At 38.7% G+C, this 15335-nt stretch overlaps 1 protein-coding gene across 1 annotated transcript; it reads left to right on the top strand.

Moving 5' to 3' along the window:
* Positions 1 to 767: 767 nt before the first annotated feature.
* On the top strand, positions 768 to 14523 carry PCNXL4 (pecanex-like 4 (Drosophila)). Its single transcript, XM_009332738.1, has 11 exons — positions 768 to 822; positions 1516 to 2242; positions 3904 to 4083; positions 4175 to 4689; positions 5531 to 5631; positions 5780 to 5902; positions 6167 to 6530; positions 9278 to 9381; positions 9837 to 10873; positions 11464 to 11650; positions 12015 to 14523. Exons 2-11 carry the CDS (start codon positions 1554 to 1556, stop codon positions 12264 to 12266), a joined length of 3552 nt encoding a protein of 1183 aa, XP_009331013.1. The 5' UTR covers positions 768 to 822; positions 1516 to 1553; the 3' UTR covers positions 12267 to 14523.
* Positions 14524 to 15335: the final 812 nt, after the last annotated feature.

Genomic DNA, 15335 nt, shown 5'->3' with positions numbered 1-15335 from the left:
AAAAAACCTCTATGTTTTCAATATTCCATGTTCAGTATTCTAAAAAAAATTCAGTATTCTTAAAAAAAATAATAATAATAATTCCACAGCCTATGTCGAGAGTAGTTACAGAGCCTGTGGGGTCCTGCTTTTCATTGTGGAGTGTATTGGCTTAGTGGACCCCGAACGCAAATTTCCAGTCGTGATAATGAATACGAATGGCGTCTAATCTCTCTCATTTGCACTGTTTCTAACTTAGTCCGGTGATGACCGGTGTCTACCTGCAGTCAAGTGATTGATATCTGTTTAAATGTAAGGAGTAAATTGTTCTCGGAAGTGCCTAAAAGCATTTGGTATTGTATAAAGGGATCATAGTAGTTTGGAAACTCCGTGGCAGCCGAGTGTTTAATTTTTAATACATCAGCAATGACGGCTAATACGTATTCATCAGATTATACAGGTCCAGTAGAAGAAAGTCAGAATTTCAGTACTTGTACATCTCCTAATGTACACCAACATCTCTTTTTTAGAATTATTATTAATGAAGTGCTTTGGCACTGCATTTTTGTGCTGTTTTTCCACCCTGACTCTTAGCCTGAGTATTTCTACCTGTCATTCATAGATTCTTGCTTTTGTGACTAGTAGCATAAAATTATATTTGAATATCGTTGTTACCATCTTACGTTCATTATTGCTACATTGCCTGATCCTCTCTAAATAGGTATTCATATCTGATTTCTGTGTGATGATTCACTCTGAATGTTTACAGGTATCTTTTTCCTTTTTTCAGCTTTCTCCATTGACATACAGAAGAATATATGCCGATTCTGCTACAACTCACAAGTATTGTGTTTATTTTTTTTTATTTTCTGTTTTAGGAAGCAAAAAGTGAACTGTTTGTTTTATGCCTTGTGTAGTGCTTAGTACACTGAGATCCTGTTCTGCAACTAGGCTGTGTAGGGAGGACAGTAAAAATGCTGATGTGGAAAACAGTTTTTAAAGCTTCTACTAATTTTTTTACAGATAGTTTATTTCATAAGGCTTTGATTTTTACAGGGAACTCAGTGTGACTGTATCCTTGCACTTATGTGGCTATTCACTGAAATCACTGACTCTTCTGTTTGTACATGGAAATCCTTAACAGGATTAATTGGAATTAGAGGTCTGTGGCAAGACGTGATTGGAATCAGACCGGATGGAAAAAATTTTTGGTTTAGGAAGGTGTTCTGGTGTGGAGATGAGTTGGTTTTATCATCTCCCAAGAACAGATTATATGTTTTATTTGCTGCCTAAAGCTTCAGATCATGAACGTATTCTTTATTTTAAAATAGGTAGTCTTTTTCCATTTTAGCTGTTTGCTTAGTAGTCGTATTCTAGCAGGCTCTGTGGGTGCTTTAGGATGATGTCTACTAACACTAATATGTCAGAATTCCAATATAACTTGGTAAATGAAAACAGGGCAAAAGAATTCCCTGGTTAAGTTCCGAGTTCCAGATTCAGTAATGTTTCTGTCTTTTTCTTTCTGTTCTCTTACAGGAAAAATGATATTCATCCAGCATTCCTGAATAATAAGAATGGGTCCAGATGTACCTCTGCTGAATGATTACAAACAGGAGTTCTTCTTGAAGCGCTTTCCACAGACTGTGCTGGGAGGTCCCCGGTTTAAATTAGGCTATTGTGCCCCTCCTTACATATATGTGAATCAGATTATTCTTTTCTTGACGCCATGGGTTTTGGGAGGAGTAGGAACACTTTTGTACCAGTTAGGCATTATGAAAGACTATTATACTGCAGCACTTTCAGGAGGACTGATGTTTGTTACTGCACTTATTCTTCAGATGACAAATCTATATGCAAAACAGAAAACAGTGAGAGTAGAAAGAATGCAAATTCAGAATACCCTAACAGATGAAGATGAGTTTGAATTTTCCAGCTGTGTAGGTTCAGAGACAGTAAAATTTATTATTCCTGGCAAGAAGTATATAATCAACACTGTATTCCATTCCCTTCTGGCAGGGGTATTGTGTGGGTTGGGAACTTGGTATTTGCTGCCAAACAGAATAACCTTGCTGTATAGCAACATTGGAGGAACTGTTATGATCTTTGTATTTGGATGGGTGACTATATGTATAGGAGAGTATTCGTTAATCATAAATACAGCTACCGAAACAGCTACTTTCCAAGCACTGGATACTTACGAAATCACTGCTCTGATGAGACCTTTCTATATTTTTGTCTTTATTGCAGTGGATCTTGCACACAGGTAAACCTAATACGGCATTTAGCTAATAAAAGGAACGGTTATTCTGTATATTTTTGATGAGAAAGATGAAATTATTCTTCTGAGGAAAATTTATTTTGAGATTTTAATCAACTGTAGGAACTCCAAAGAAAGAAGCTAGAAGAGTGTATGGTAAAAATTGATGCTCTACACTGTGCATAAAAGGTTGTTGTTAAATTTTTATAGCATTCCATGTAAATTTGGAAGAGCAGTTTCTAAGTAAGGGACAGCTAAAATTATCTTCTAGTGTCAATCTCGGTATTTTTGTACAAGAACATTTGCATCAACATCCTTTTAAAGGGTATGTTTTCAAAAAACATCTTCCTGATCTGGAGCCATAGATCTAAACACTGCAAACTTCAGGAGCACTGGATTTATATCCAGGTTTTGTCCTGGAATATTTTCTAATTTAATCTCTGCAAAGTGATTGCAGAGGGTTATAAATTACAGGCAAAAAAGGACATAAATTTAGTTTTTATGTCCTAAGCAAATGTGAACATTGCTGTATCTTTGTTATATGGATTTTGCACATGGATTTTTAAATGCTTTTGTAAGACAAAAGAACTATGTCAGTCTACAAATAGGAGACTTCTATATTTCCACTTTTCAGATGAGTGTCTTAGCTAAAGTATTTGTAGAATCTCTTAAAGTAAGATGCTTTTAGATTTACTTTATGCATTCTTTCTCCGTGTTGGGTGATATTTATATCACTTTGTCACATGTACATATTTTATGGTTGGGGTACTTCAAATGCATTAAAAAAAAAAAAAAAGCATGTTTGATTTTACTAGTTTTGCACTTGGAGATGTCTTCGTTAATGATATACCCTAGTTGCCTCTTCAGTTATGATATGAAAATTATACTCGTGGTCTTGGACCCCAAATTCTTCTAAATTCCTGAGGAGAAAATTAAGACATTCTTTAAATTCCTGACAAAATGCCTTTGAAGCTAGCTTACTTATTTGGTAAGAAGTAGAGAGAAATGAAATATCTTAGCAGTCCACCTTTAACTTAACTAGCTAGCTGGTGAACTACGTATGGCTTAGAATTTATGCAGATTTCTAATACTGATCTTTGTTTTTTTACAGGAAAATTTTAATACTTTTATGTAGAAAATAACATTTTCTAAGATATTCCATTTCTAACATATTCCTAAAGAGAGTTTATCTCTTGGTGTACAGGCAACGTGCCAGTTCTTTCAGTGTTAAGGCTTGCATCTTGGGTCTTGTACTTGCGTAAAGTTTCACTTTTGTAATTCTGAAAAAATACTTAGCATTTTTTTGTTAAACGGTTGAGAGCCTGTGGACCTTTCTTTTTGCACAAGTATTTCTTGAGTGTATTATCACAACAGTATCAAAACAATTAGGATACTTGCATCACTCGATTCATCTGCATAATCTGAAGGCTTCAAATCTTTTGAATGAAAAATTAGCCTGTGTTCTGATGTTCTAATTAGTGTATTACTGCCCCAAGCATAAATGTATGTCCTTATTTTTCCTTTTAAAAGATACTAGTTGAGGTTTTGTAGATTGAATATGTAATGTTTATACTTCTGGATTTGCTGTAGTAGTTAAACAAAAAGTCTTCCCACACATCAATTATCTTTCCTTCACAGAAGTCAAATACATTTCTTCTTTTATCCAGGTTTGCTGTCAACACAGCCATTCTAGAACAGACAAACCAGATTTTGCACATCATATTTCTTTTTCTGCCGTTCTTATGGGCAATGGGAATTCTGCCCCCGCTTGACGCGCTTTTTCTATGGGGAATGGAACAACTGTTGGAGTTTGGACTAGGAGGTTCACCTATGTCAAGTAACACAAAGTAAATGTTGTTTATATAATTGTAAAATATATCAATATTGTTTATAACCTTTTTCTTTTCAAGCAAATCTTTTTTATTTTCTCCTTCACAGGTTATTAATAATGTTTCTCATTTCTGCTGGAACAGCAATAGCATCGTATTTCATTCCCAGCACTCTCGGTGTGATCCTCTTCATGACTGGATTTGGGTTCATACTGAGTCTTAACCTAAGCGAGATTGGGTTTGCCTTCAAACACACCATGATCAGCCATTTAGCCTCCAGCAAATCTAAAAATATGCACAGAGGTCTTAGAATACAATTTGGGTGGAGGGAATTTATTTTTTATTTGACTGTATTGACATTTGCTCTCATAGAAGCTAGCCTGCTGCATCAATTTGCAGGCTTTTCATCATTTTCCAAAGCCAGTCCTCAGGCTATAGCGAGTTACATTCTGATCATATTACTTATAATTATGTGGCTTCTTAGAGAGATTCAGAGAGTGTACTTGTTTGGAGTCTTCCGAAACCCCTTTTATCCAAAGGATGTCAGGACTGTGACTGTGTTCATGGAGAAGCAAAGAAGGCTAATGAAAGTTGGTGTTGTCAGGAGGATTTTACTAACACTAGGTAGGAATACGCACTGTCTGTTGTTTGTTAGATGATGCTTGTAGGAAGATTGAAACAACGCTAGAATTACTGTATGTGCAAGATTCTATGAATGAACTAAGAAAAACCAAGTAGCTGGAAATATTTGTTGATGTTTTGCTAAATTGTGCATTGAGGTCAAAATTACTGCTTCAGAATATTTGGAAGTGATTAGTGATTTTTATTTATTTCTTTTTTAGGGGTAAAGCTAGAAAGTTGAGCTTTCTAAAAGTCCAGTTCAGAAAGCGAGGCCTTTTAAAGGATTTTAGTTATAACATCAGTACTCACTTTTGAAAAATGGCTCTTGTAGATTTTTTTTAAAAGGAATTTGGAAACAAAAGTGAGTTGAGAGTCTTCAAGCTGACTAAATATTTGGTTTTTCCAACTTGCTAGTAAAGGGAACAGTCTCCTTTCTGGTAGGTTAGGGACAAATGTATCTACTTTGGGGGAACCAAAATTTGATCAAAATTATTTGAAGTTATAAAGAGGCCTCAGTTTGGGGCAGTGGATTGATGAGTGCTCTTCCCATGTTTATTTTTACTTATTTGAGTATTTCCCTTCTCTTGGGAAAACAAACAAACAACGAAAAAGTAATAGCAAGTAACAACTAAGCATCGACATAAATGTTTGCCATCTTGGGCTATTAGTGCAAATACACTGTTTGATATCGTGGAAGTGTAATACAAAGAGGAGTTTGCAATAATGAAGGGAGGAGTTCTCTTTTTACACCAAGATTTCCGTTCTGCAATAAGACTGCTTACCTCTGTAGACTTTTAATTATGTTTTTGAAAGGAAATCAATGATTCTCTTATTTCAATTACAGTGTCTCCGTTTGCAATGATAGCATTCCTGTCACTAGACCGTTCACTACAAAATCTTCATTCTGTGTCTGTTTGCATTGGATTCACAAGAATATTTAGGATGGTAATTTGAATTTTAAATATGTTAGCCTAAGAAATTCTCGTCTACATGATTTAAGTATGAAGGTGACTTGGAAGAAATATTCCAGGTCATAAAAGCAGAGATAGATAAATACATTTTTAAAAGTATGTCTAACATATCTCTATTTTAGGTCTGGCAGAATACAGAAAATGCCTTACTGGACATAGTGGTTGTGTCAGTAGCACAAATGTTGGTGTTTAATCCAGACCTCTGGTGGAACAGGAGCCTTGATACAGGAATCAGACTCTTGCTGGTAATTGTCATAACATAAATTTAAGCAGATAGTTGTCACTTAAAGTCTTTGTTTCCTTGCCCTCCCCTATTAGAGAATTGCAGAGTCCAGGACTTAGCAAACAGAAGCTAAAAAACTGTGTAGTAAGTTTATACGCTCAAGTACCAGTCAATGATAATCACGCTTTCTTTTCTGAAAATCATTGTAGATAAGGCAGCTTTGGCAGTGCTGAATATGATACGATATAGCATACAGATAAACGTGCTGCTTGTATGTATCTTGCAGGTTGGTATCCTACGGGATCGACTGCTTCAGTTTGTCTCAAAGTTGCAGTTTGCCATAGCTATTCTTTTGACATCGTGGACAGAGAAAAAACAACGTCGTAAATCTACCGCCACCTTAATCACACTCAATGTCGTTTTCCTCCCGATCCTGCTGATCTTCGTTGCCATCTCTGCGCTCCTTTCTTCTCCCTTGCTGCCGCTCTTCACGCTACCGGTATTTTTGATTGGGTTTCCTAGGCCTATCCGAAGCTGGCCAGGACCTGTGGGTGCTACAGCGTGTGTTTGCTCCGATACCGTGTACTACCAGCAGATGGTTCCAAGTCTGGCTGTTGCTCTGCAGTCTGCATTAGCAGCCGGTAGCCTAGGTAGGTACGCTAGCAACACTGTGAAGGAATGTAGCTAAATATTTTAGGAAACATGATTTTTCTGGAGAAAGGAGAATCACAGCATCTGATTTAAACCACATTTCGCGGCGTAGGTTAAATCTTGATATTCAGAGATTGCTCAATTGAGGAAAAAGTGATTACTTTTATCCTTCTCATACATCTCTACTTGTTACATTCTTGTAAAAAAATAATTCTGGTTTGTTATCTTTAAAATAAGGAGAAACTAATGGTGATGAAACAGTATCAATCCTAATCTTTTTATACTGAACAAAAAAGGATGGTATGCATTCATCCCACCTAATCGGAGGCAATAAATTGAGGAGTTCTCTTGACAGTCAGTGGAGAGAAGGTGTGTCATACTGCTCTTTGTGGTTGTGTATGTATGTGTCTTTCTCTGCATCAATCCTGTTATTCAGGATCCAGAAGGTGACTTTGCTAATCTGGCTACGTTAATTAGGTATGGTGAATACGGACTGGATGTTTGTAAAATACATGATACAGCCTAACTAGCAGTAAACAGTTGAGAACAGAACCAGTTGGTAAGACTAAATGTTGTATCTTGTGCAGGCAGTTAGGGTAGGGTTGTAACGGGACTTGTGGTCTTAAAGCCTGTGAAAGACATCATGATGGGTATTTCACAGAATTATATGAACAGAGGTGAAGAAATGCAGAGTCTTTTTCCCAGCTGGAGACAGAATAACTGTTAAAATTGAAGCTCGTTTTCTTAAGAAACAGTCTTTGTGTAACCAAAATAATCAAAAGATTGTTGCCCTTAGACAAGAGGCAAATATTTACATAAGCCTCTTAGAAAATGGCTTATGACTAGAAAAAATGGACTAATATTTGAAGACAGTGGAAGTTAACCGTAATCACGCTTTTCTGAAGACTATATGCAAGTGCTTTACTAGGAAACATTTGCTGCACTTTTAGTACGGGTGTAGAGAGAGGTATTAAAAAAATAAAACTAGGAAGCTTTTTTCCTCTAACGAAGAGAGACGCTTCAGTTTGTCTACTGCATCAGCCTATGTATGTTTTAGATATAAATACATATTATATAATATAAATATATCTTTTATATATATCTGTTATATATCTGTTACATCTATCTATTTTATATCTATACATTTTTTTTTTATATATATATATTTCCCCATTGCCATCATGACTGTGGTGGCATGTATGCCTCAGATTAAATAATTTAAAACACTAGTCTTGAGGGGAGGGAAAGTCTCTTCTTTAATGGGAAAATCTGTGAATTAATGTCTTCAAGCAAGAAAAAATGTGGTGTTCTCAGATAAGTTCAAAATGAAGAGGTACCACTTTGTGTGTCTCTATTTTAATTTAAAACCATACTTTTTTCTGTGTAAAGGAGTTTTAGTAGCTTTAACAGCTAGCAAGAAAAGAATTAAAACCTTTGCAAAATGTTAGCAAGAAAATGCACTTCATTAGCTCAGTGGGATAGAAAAGGTTACTTAAATTTTAACTACTGCTTAATGGTTGGTTTCACTGGTTTCATCTTACAACATTCTAAAACTAAAATTCTCTGTGCAAGTGAATGGTCACTTGGATGTGAGTGACAGCAGAAGCAGGTCATAAACTGGCAGCAAATGTCATGCTTAAGACCAGCACCATTGTATTGGAGAAGTTGACAGTAGGCTATAACTTAAAAGACAGTATAACCACCAGTTGGTAGGAAGTTTGGTATTGCACTTTTTGTTGAAATAGGTAGAAGAGAGAAAAAGTACCTTTTTTTTTTGGACGTGTCATCTAATTTTTACAGTGAGAGCCAGACTGTGGGATTTTTGAGTACTAATTACTTTGATGTGTGATCTGAAGTTGTTCAGGACTTGATTTTCAAGTTCCAGTTTATTTTGTGTGGCTATATTTTTGGTGATGTCAAATTTAATACTGTGGGATCAGATTTATTCCCACAGAGAGACACAGAGGTATTTCAGAAAGACTACAGGTGATTTCCACTGTTAGTGTTCAATGTGTATGATACTGATCCACAACTCTTCAAAGATGAGCAGGTGCTCTTGCTCTGCCTCTATTTATGTATCTGTAAACTGGGTGTGATTATGTCATTGGTAAGCTGACACTTGAGCAGAATCGTTCACACTCTGGATTTCACATCCTAAGGGATATTTTCTAATCATTCTGGAACACAGACAGGTCAGTTTAGGAACTGGTGATGTACGTAACAAATCCTGTTGAGTTACATTTTTATTTCTCCCATAACAAATAAACTTTGTACTCCACAGCAAGTAGGACCATTAAGATACTCATGTGCTAGATGATGATTCTTTAATGTATGTGGCAGTCATAAGAATTTTAGATCTTCAGGTGACATCAGTGGGAACTGTGTGGTTGGAAACGCAGCCAAGGATGATCTTTAATCATGAAAGTCGTCTCTACAAAGGGAATTGAGGGTGGGGTTGCTTAACCCTGGTCCAGTATGAATATTGTAGTCCTGCAGTTGTGTGAGGGTTTCCCAGTTTTCCACAGCTTTTTCAAAGATAGTACTACAATTTCAAGATCTAGCTTTGCAGCTAGTTTCTGTAAGGTTCTAGGGTACTAGTTAGCCCGTTTTAACTGATTTTGATGTTGATGCAGAAATATTTTGTGTTTGCAGTTGAATTCCTCAGTTGACATGTAGAGAAGGTTTTCATCACTATCATACTACAGTAATACCATAGTTTTTGTTTTGTGTTTTTTTTCTTGTCTAGGTCTCTCTCTACCTGGATCACATTACTTGTGCCGTTTTCAGGATAGACTGATGTGGATATTGGTGCTAGAAAAAGGCTTTACTTACTGTGGTGTCAACATTAAGGTAACTGCATGCGAAGGACTGACATATTAATGTTCTGAAATCATGCAAACATTTTGCTGTATTACAGTTCAGCAATATAACTAATTTACCTGATGTTACAGTCAATTTTTTAAGATGTTATTGCTATATTAACTAGTCTTGCAACTGACGTGCTTAGCAGATGTGACATTTCTTATCATCTAGCTTGTGACACAACATCTTTAATGAGCTGGCTAGTAAGATCTGTATGAGGCAAAGATATTTTTTTTTTAAGACACTGATCTGTGTCTAATATTGCAGCAAGTGCTTTGCTATTACTATTATCTCTAGTTAGATTTGTAGGTTCAGTTGTGGAAATACTGACAATGGAACATATCTTTATTCAGAAAAAATTTGTTGCAAGAAAACAGCTTGCTAGCATTTAAGGATATGTACTGGTGAAGACTAAAACCCAATTGTTTTCACTTATGCTTTAGGGACTAGAATTGCAGGAAACATCCTGTCATGCTGCTGAAGCTCACAGAGTTGATGAAATTTTTGAAATGGCCTTTGAACATCAGGAGCATGCAAAGATTCTCTCTCCTAATCACCATTTTGGACACATTTTGACTCCTTGTACTGTTCTACCTGTGCGGCTGTATTCTGATGCCAGAAGTGTGTTATCTGGAATAATTGACTCTCATGAGAATTTAAAGCATCTGAAAGATGATTTCATTAAAGTGCTTGTATGGATGCTTGTCCAGTACTGTTACAAAAAGTCAAAAACAGTGGAAAGCCCAGGCAATGCCGACAAGAGCAAAGGAGGATCATTTCCAGAAAATCCGCATAGCGGCGCAGTAGAAAGATCCAGGCCTCTGAGGGAAGAAGATAGCTTTAGTGTTGATACAATTGAGGACTGGACTGACGATAGTGACATTTTTGATCTTGAACCCAGTGGCAGATTGAAAGACAGAAAAGAACGTGGGCAGTTGGGAACTACACCAAAAGTACATCTGCCTATTCCAGGATCTGTAGAAACACGGAGCCAAGACGTCCCACAAGAAATGTCTCCAGAAGATAAATTATACAGGGCTGTTGTGCTCGGGCTTCCTGCTGTAGACAAAGGGAAACAGCAAGAAGTTTTACCTCAGGTTGAATTTAGTTGCTGTTACTCAGAGCTATTGAGCATCCCTGAAGAATGGAGAACAGCCCCGGTGCCTACTTCCAAAGTCAATGAAATGAGGCAGAGGTTTCCAGAAGAGTGGTACCATTTCATTTTGAGTCAACTGGACTTCTTTCATCTGAAAGAAAAGCCTTCCAATTTACTTGAAGACCTTATGAAAGATAAAGCTTTGAAAGACTTATACATCCACGGAGTATTGTCGTGTTGTTTTGGTCTGTTTGGACTGGATAACACCGTGCCTGCCCCGAGCCATGTGTTCAGAGCGTACACTGGTGGTATTCCGTGGTCTGTTGGTTTGGACTGGCTAACTGGCAAACCAGAGCTATTCCAACTTGCATTAAAAGCATTCAGGTAAAAGAAAAATATTCCTTCAGATTATAAAAATTATATAAAGAGTCCTGTGCTTTGAAAGTAAGTATCACTTCACTAAGAGTAGTTCGTGTTAAAACCATATCATTTAAATATATTTGTAGCTTCTTCCTCCACAAATGTTGCCTGTAACCCCGGGCAGTGAAGACTGTGATACGGAGATTCCTTCCTTCTTCCCTTCCCCACAGCAACTGCCTCCAGCACTGGAAACCCAGCGCGTTAAGTGGGGAAAAACCAACCCATTGTCGTTGTCCCCGTAATCTTAGAGAATCGTGATGGGGTTAGATGTTTGGCACTTTCCATTATCAGGCGGCGGTAACAGCGTTTGAGGTGAATGAAAGATGTTTAAGCTAATGTGTTTTACATCTGGGTGAGCTAAAAGCATACCCACGCTAACTTCTAGCGACTCAGCTGACAAGCAGTGCCTTACAAAGTCGCTAGCGCTCGGTAACATTTGATGGTGCCTCTCTGCCTTTTCCAGCCTGAAGAAGCTGTCTTCCTCCTGTCTTTTGCTGAGGCTTTCTTCAGTCTTTTGCTGCACAGCTTACTGTGTGGCTTTTTGTACCTTTCAGATACACTTTTAAACTTATGGTTGACAAAGCAAGCCTGGGTCCAGTTGAGAACTTCAAAGAGCTGGCTAACTATCTGGAAGAATATGAAAACGATTGGTACATCGGACTGGTATCGGATCTTGAGTGGCAGCAAGCGGTTCTTCAGGAAAAGCCATACCTTTTTTCACTGGGCCACGATCCAAACATGGTAAGAAAGAAAATGACTGGTAGGCAGGATCAAACTTTGGGTTTCTTTTCCACTCCTTTTTTTCTTCTTGTGTTCCAAAACGTGAAGGCTGTGCAACCAAAGTTTATGTTTGTACTAGACAGGAGCCGACATCACTGTTGTTGAAAATCACGCCGCATTGTTCTTCAGATGCAGCAATATTTCCTGGCTATCTTCCTAGATGGAAGAACTGAACCGAGGAGACTAGTTTATACACATTGCCATTTTTAAAGGGACGATATTCATAGTATGTAGCCCCAAAGCTTCATTTAGTGCTTTGTAACCCAAATGCTTGTGTATCTTCTCGGAGAACGTACTGAACGCTTTGATCTGTTTGTTCTTAAAGGGAATTTACACTGGGCGAGTCCTCACTCTTCAGGAACTGTTAGTACAAGTGGGAAAACTTAATGACGAAGCCATCCGAGGTCAGTGGGCAAATCTGTCCTGGGAGCTGCTGTATGCTACAAATGATGATGAAGAACGTTACAGCATCCAGGCACACCCCGTTCTTCTGCGAAACCTTACTGTGCAAGCTGCGGACCCGCCTCTTGGCTACCCCATTTATTCATCTGAACTTCTGCATCTGCCTCTGTTCTAGAATGTCTGTAGCACTTTTTATTATTATTATTATTATTATTTTGTATTTTCCATCTGCATGTTGGGAATCAAATGTTCATGCTACATTTATGCACTACAAGTAAGATTTTACTCTCAAAATGGCGTTGGATGGCAGTGCCAAGCCAGCGTACGTCATTGGCACAGAAATGGTGCTAGCCAGAACCTTCAGCAGGCAGGGACTTTTGAACGGTTTTCTTGCTGCTGGAACGTGTGAGACACCATTGCCTGTGTGGCTGGTGAGCCGGGAGATGCTGAAATTCTCTTCTCCAGTTTAGAGAAGAGCAGCATAATTCTGATCATTGACTATTTTTGGTGCGTTCTGATTTTTTTTTTTTATATTTGTTTTTGCTTTTTAATAGTTGGACAGGTGACTTGCACTAACGGTCAGGTTACAGCTCACTGTAGTACCGTCAACCGCAGAGTTGGTAACCAAAGTGTACATATGACTATTTATATGAGTTATTTTTTTTTTCTTATTCTGGCCACTTTATATTGGACTGAGTTCAGTTTTAGCATTTGTTACAATATATGACTTCAGCTGATCTTCCTTAGCTGTAGTAAGTTATCAGCTATGCTTTAACAAAGTAAGTTGTAAGGGACAATTTTTACCAAAGTACTTGTTTTGGGGGCAAAGAGAATGTGTATAAAACAGTGTAAGTTCTGACACATTAATAATCCGCGTGACCTACCGATGAAAGTAACCGTATAATTAGGGGAGAGAAGGAATTTAAGTCCAAATGGATTAATCTTATTTCCTTCCTCCAATATCCTTGTATTTTGTACACAGAAATACGTATGTTGTTTTTGCAACCTATGCCCACATCCCTGACCGGTCTTCCACAAATACAGCGAGAGCTTGGTGGTGATGGGGGGGAGGGAATCCGGCTGTCTGTGCCAGAATTAATAAATTTTTCTTTTTTTTTTTTAGCCTTAGCGGAGATTAGAACAGAATTTGGCAAGTGGTTTGTAATATTACAGGTCTCCTTGAAAACAGGTCTGGGTCATCTCTCCAGTGGCTTGTTTATGCTGTTCGTTACCACCAGTCATTAGCACATAAATGTGTTTTCTCTGTAGATGAGTAGTTACGGTGTCGTTACTGCCGGCGTATGCCGAGCAGGGTGTAGGTAGTTGTCTTCCTTTAACCTGTAGAATCAATTTAAATCAGATCTGCTCCGTAACTGAATTAGTACTGGTTTAGAATACTCAGGGTTGTATAATTTGGAGCGCGTTTATTACTTTTCTCATCACCTTTAAGACCTTTTTGTATCAGATAAAATTTGTCCCAGGACTGCGGACTGTGTACTCGGCTATTAGCCGTTTCTTTTGATCGGTGACCATAAATGACTTTAAAAAAATATGCAAACCTTGTAGTGGAATTCGGAGGTGGTAAGGAAACACCTGTCAAACTCCACGGTATAACACTTCAGCGTACAGGATGAAGTTCACACAGAACGTTAACGGAAGCAGCTTTTAGACGGGGATTGTTTGGTGTGCGGGAGCGTAAATAACAAAGCGCTGATAACCTAAAATCACCTTGCCTGGCCGTGGGCTGCATCTGGCGACAGAGAGTCATGGAAACTGATCTGGAAGGGGCTTTGAGAGAGCACCTATTTCAGCTCCCTCTCAAAAGGAACTACTCCCGGCAAATGTTTAATCTGATTTTAAACTTTCAATACCAGGAGTATCGTGAACTTGTCGAGTGGTTTGCTCCAGTTCTTTGCTGTTCTTGCAGCAGTTGGAAAGTTTGGGGTTTTTTTTTCCTAAATCTAGTTAAACCTCCCTGCCTCATTGTAAGCCTCTTACTGCTTGCCTTCTGTAAGGTCACAGAAAACTTAATTACCTTTTTTTTTGCAGCAGCAGTCTTTCATTTGAAGATGGTTATAATTTCTGCCCTCATTCTTTGTCTTCTGCAAAGCGAATAAACTAGTTGAGAAAAAACTGAAGAGAGCTGTGATCTTTTTCTCCTGCTTTCCCCTGGTTCTCTCCGTCTGGTACCCAGCCTTCTTGAAGAGTGCTGCTGGTAACTGGCCCTGGCACTCCAGCAGAGATCCCGATTGGTACCAGATGGAGGAACCGAATTAGCGATGTGCAGAATTCCTCTTTGCGCGTAGGAACGTGGAGCCGGGCTCTAACGCACTGTAACATCCTGTCCCTGCTGTCGCAGGCAGCATGTCCTACAGCCCCTTATTCGTTAAGGTACGGAGCCAGTTCACACATTCCAGTACGTTTTGCAACAGTATGACCCCGATCCATGTTACGATTTTTCTGTAACCCTCTTTAGATTCGGTTTTTGGCAGAACCACTAGTTACAGCCTCTTGTTCTGCATCGCGAATTTGTGCAGCTGAGTGCCCCGGTTAAGTGTGCTGTTTTGTTTGCGCGCTCTTGAACTGTGTCCTGTTTGCTTTGGAGCATTTCTTTGATTTGTCAGGAATTTAGAGCGCCTTCAAGCCTGGCTTTGTCTGCAGCTCTTGTAAGCATACAATATATGCTGCTATTCGGATTACCGATGGAATACTGGGACTGGACTGAATATCTAGGACTGAGCTTATGACAGCCCCCCCCACTTCCCTGTGGGACCGCTGAGAACTGCTGTTTTCTAACCAGCCGCGTGGATCAGCTTTACTGTAATTCTTATCAACACCTACTTGCTTTACAGATTGCGATGTTCATCACACAAAGGTAAGCGTAAGACACCAAGGTCCCCGTCATCTCTACTGTCGCTCCTTCCATGCTGTCCCTTTGTGTGCTGGTGGCAGCGATCACACAGTCCGTGAAGGTGGGTCTGTGTTTGTGTGTCTGGCAGCCGCTGTCCTCAGCTCAAGCAAGAGAAGTGAACTCCTCTTTGAGCACAAAGGCTTACGCTTTTTTGGTAGAGAAAAAGCAAGGAAACCTGTATATAAATGGGAGAGCGAGCCTTCCCCTGTGTGCAGCACTGCCAAATCTTCTGTGGACTGGAGGGTGGAGGCTAAAGTATCCCGTGACCATCATCTGCACGGGTGTTGTTATTAAGAGTAGCTGCATTTGTCATGCAGGCTTACTGCTGCCTCT

Source organism: Pygoscelis adeliae, unplaced genomic scaffold (assembly GCF_000699105.1).
Source record: "Pygoscelis adeliae isolate BGI_AS28 unplaced genomic scaffold, ASM69910v1 Scaffold179, whole genome shotgun sequence".
NCBI classification, from domain to species: Eukaryota; Metazoa; Chordata; class Aves; order Sphenisciformes; family Spheniscidae; genus Pygoscelis; species Pygoscelis adeliae.
This window is presented reverse-complemented; position numbering and strand designations above follow the sequence as displayed.

Bases quoted from the DNA above. Each gene is read 5' to 3' on its own strand.
- PCNXL4 (XM_009332738.1), top strand. From the start codon at position 1,554: ATGGGTCCAGATGTACCTCTGCTGAATGATTACAAACAGGAGTTCTTC. The intron at 2,243-3,903 runs GTAAACCTAATA...TCTTTTATCCAG, and splicing joins GCAGTGGATCTTGCACACAG to GTTTGCTGTCAACACAGCCA. The intron at 4,084-4,174 runs GTAAATGTTGTT...TCTCCTTCACAG, and splicing joins CCTATGTCAAGTAACACAAA to GTTATTAATAATGTTTCTCA.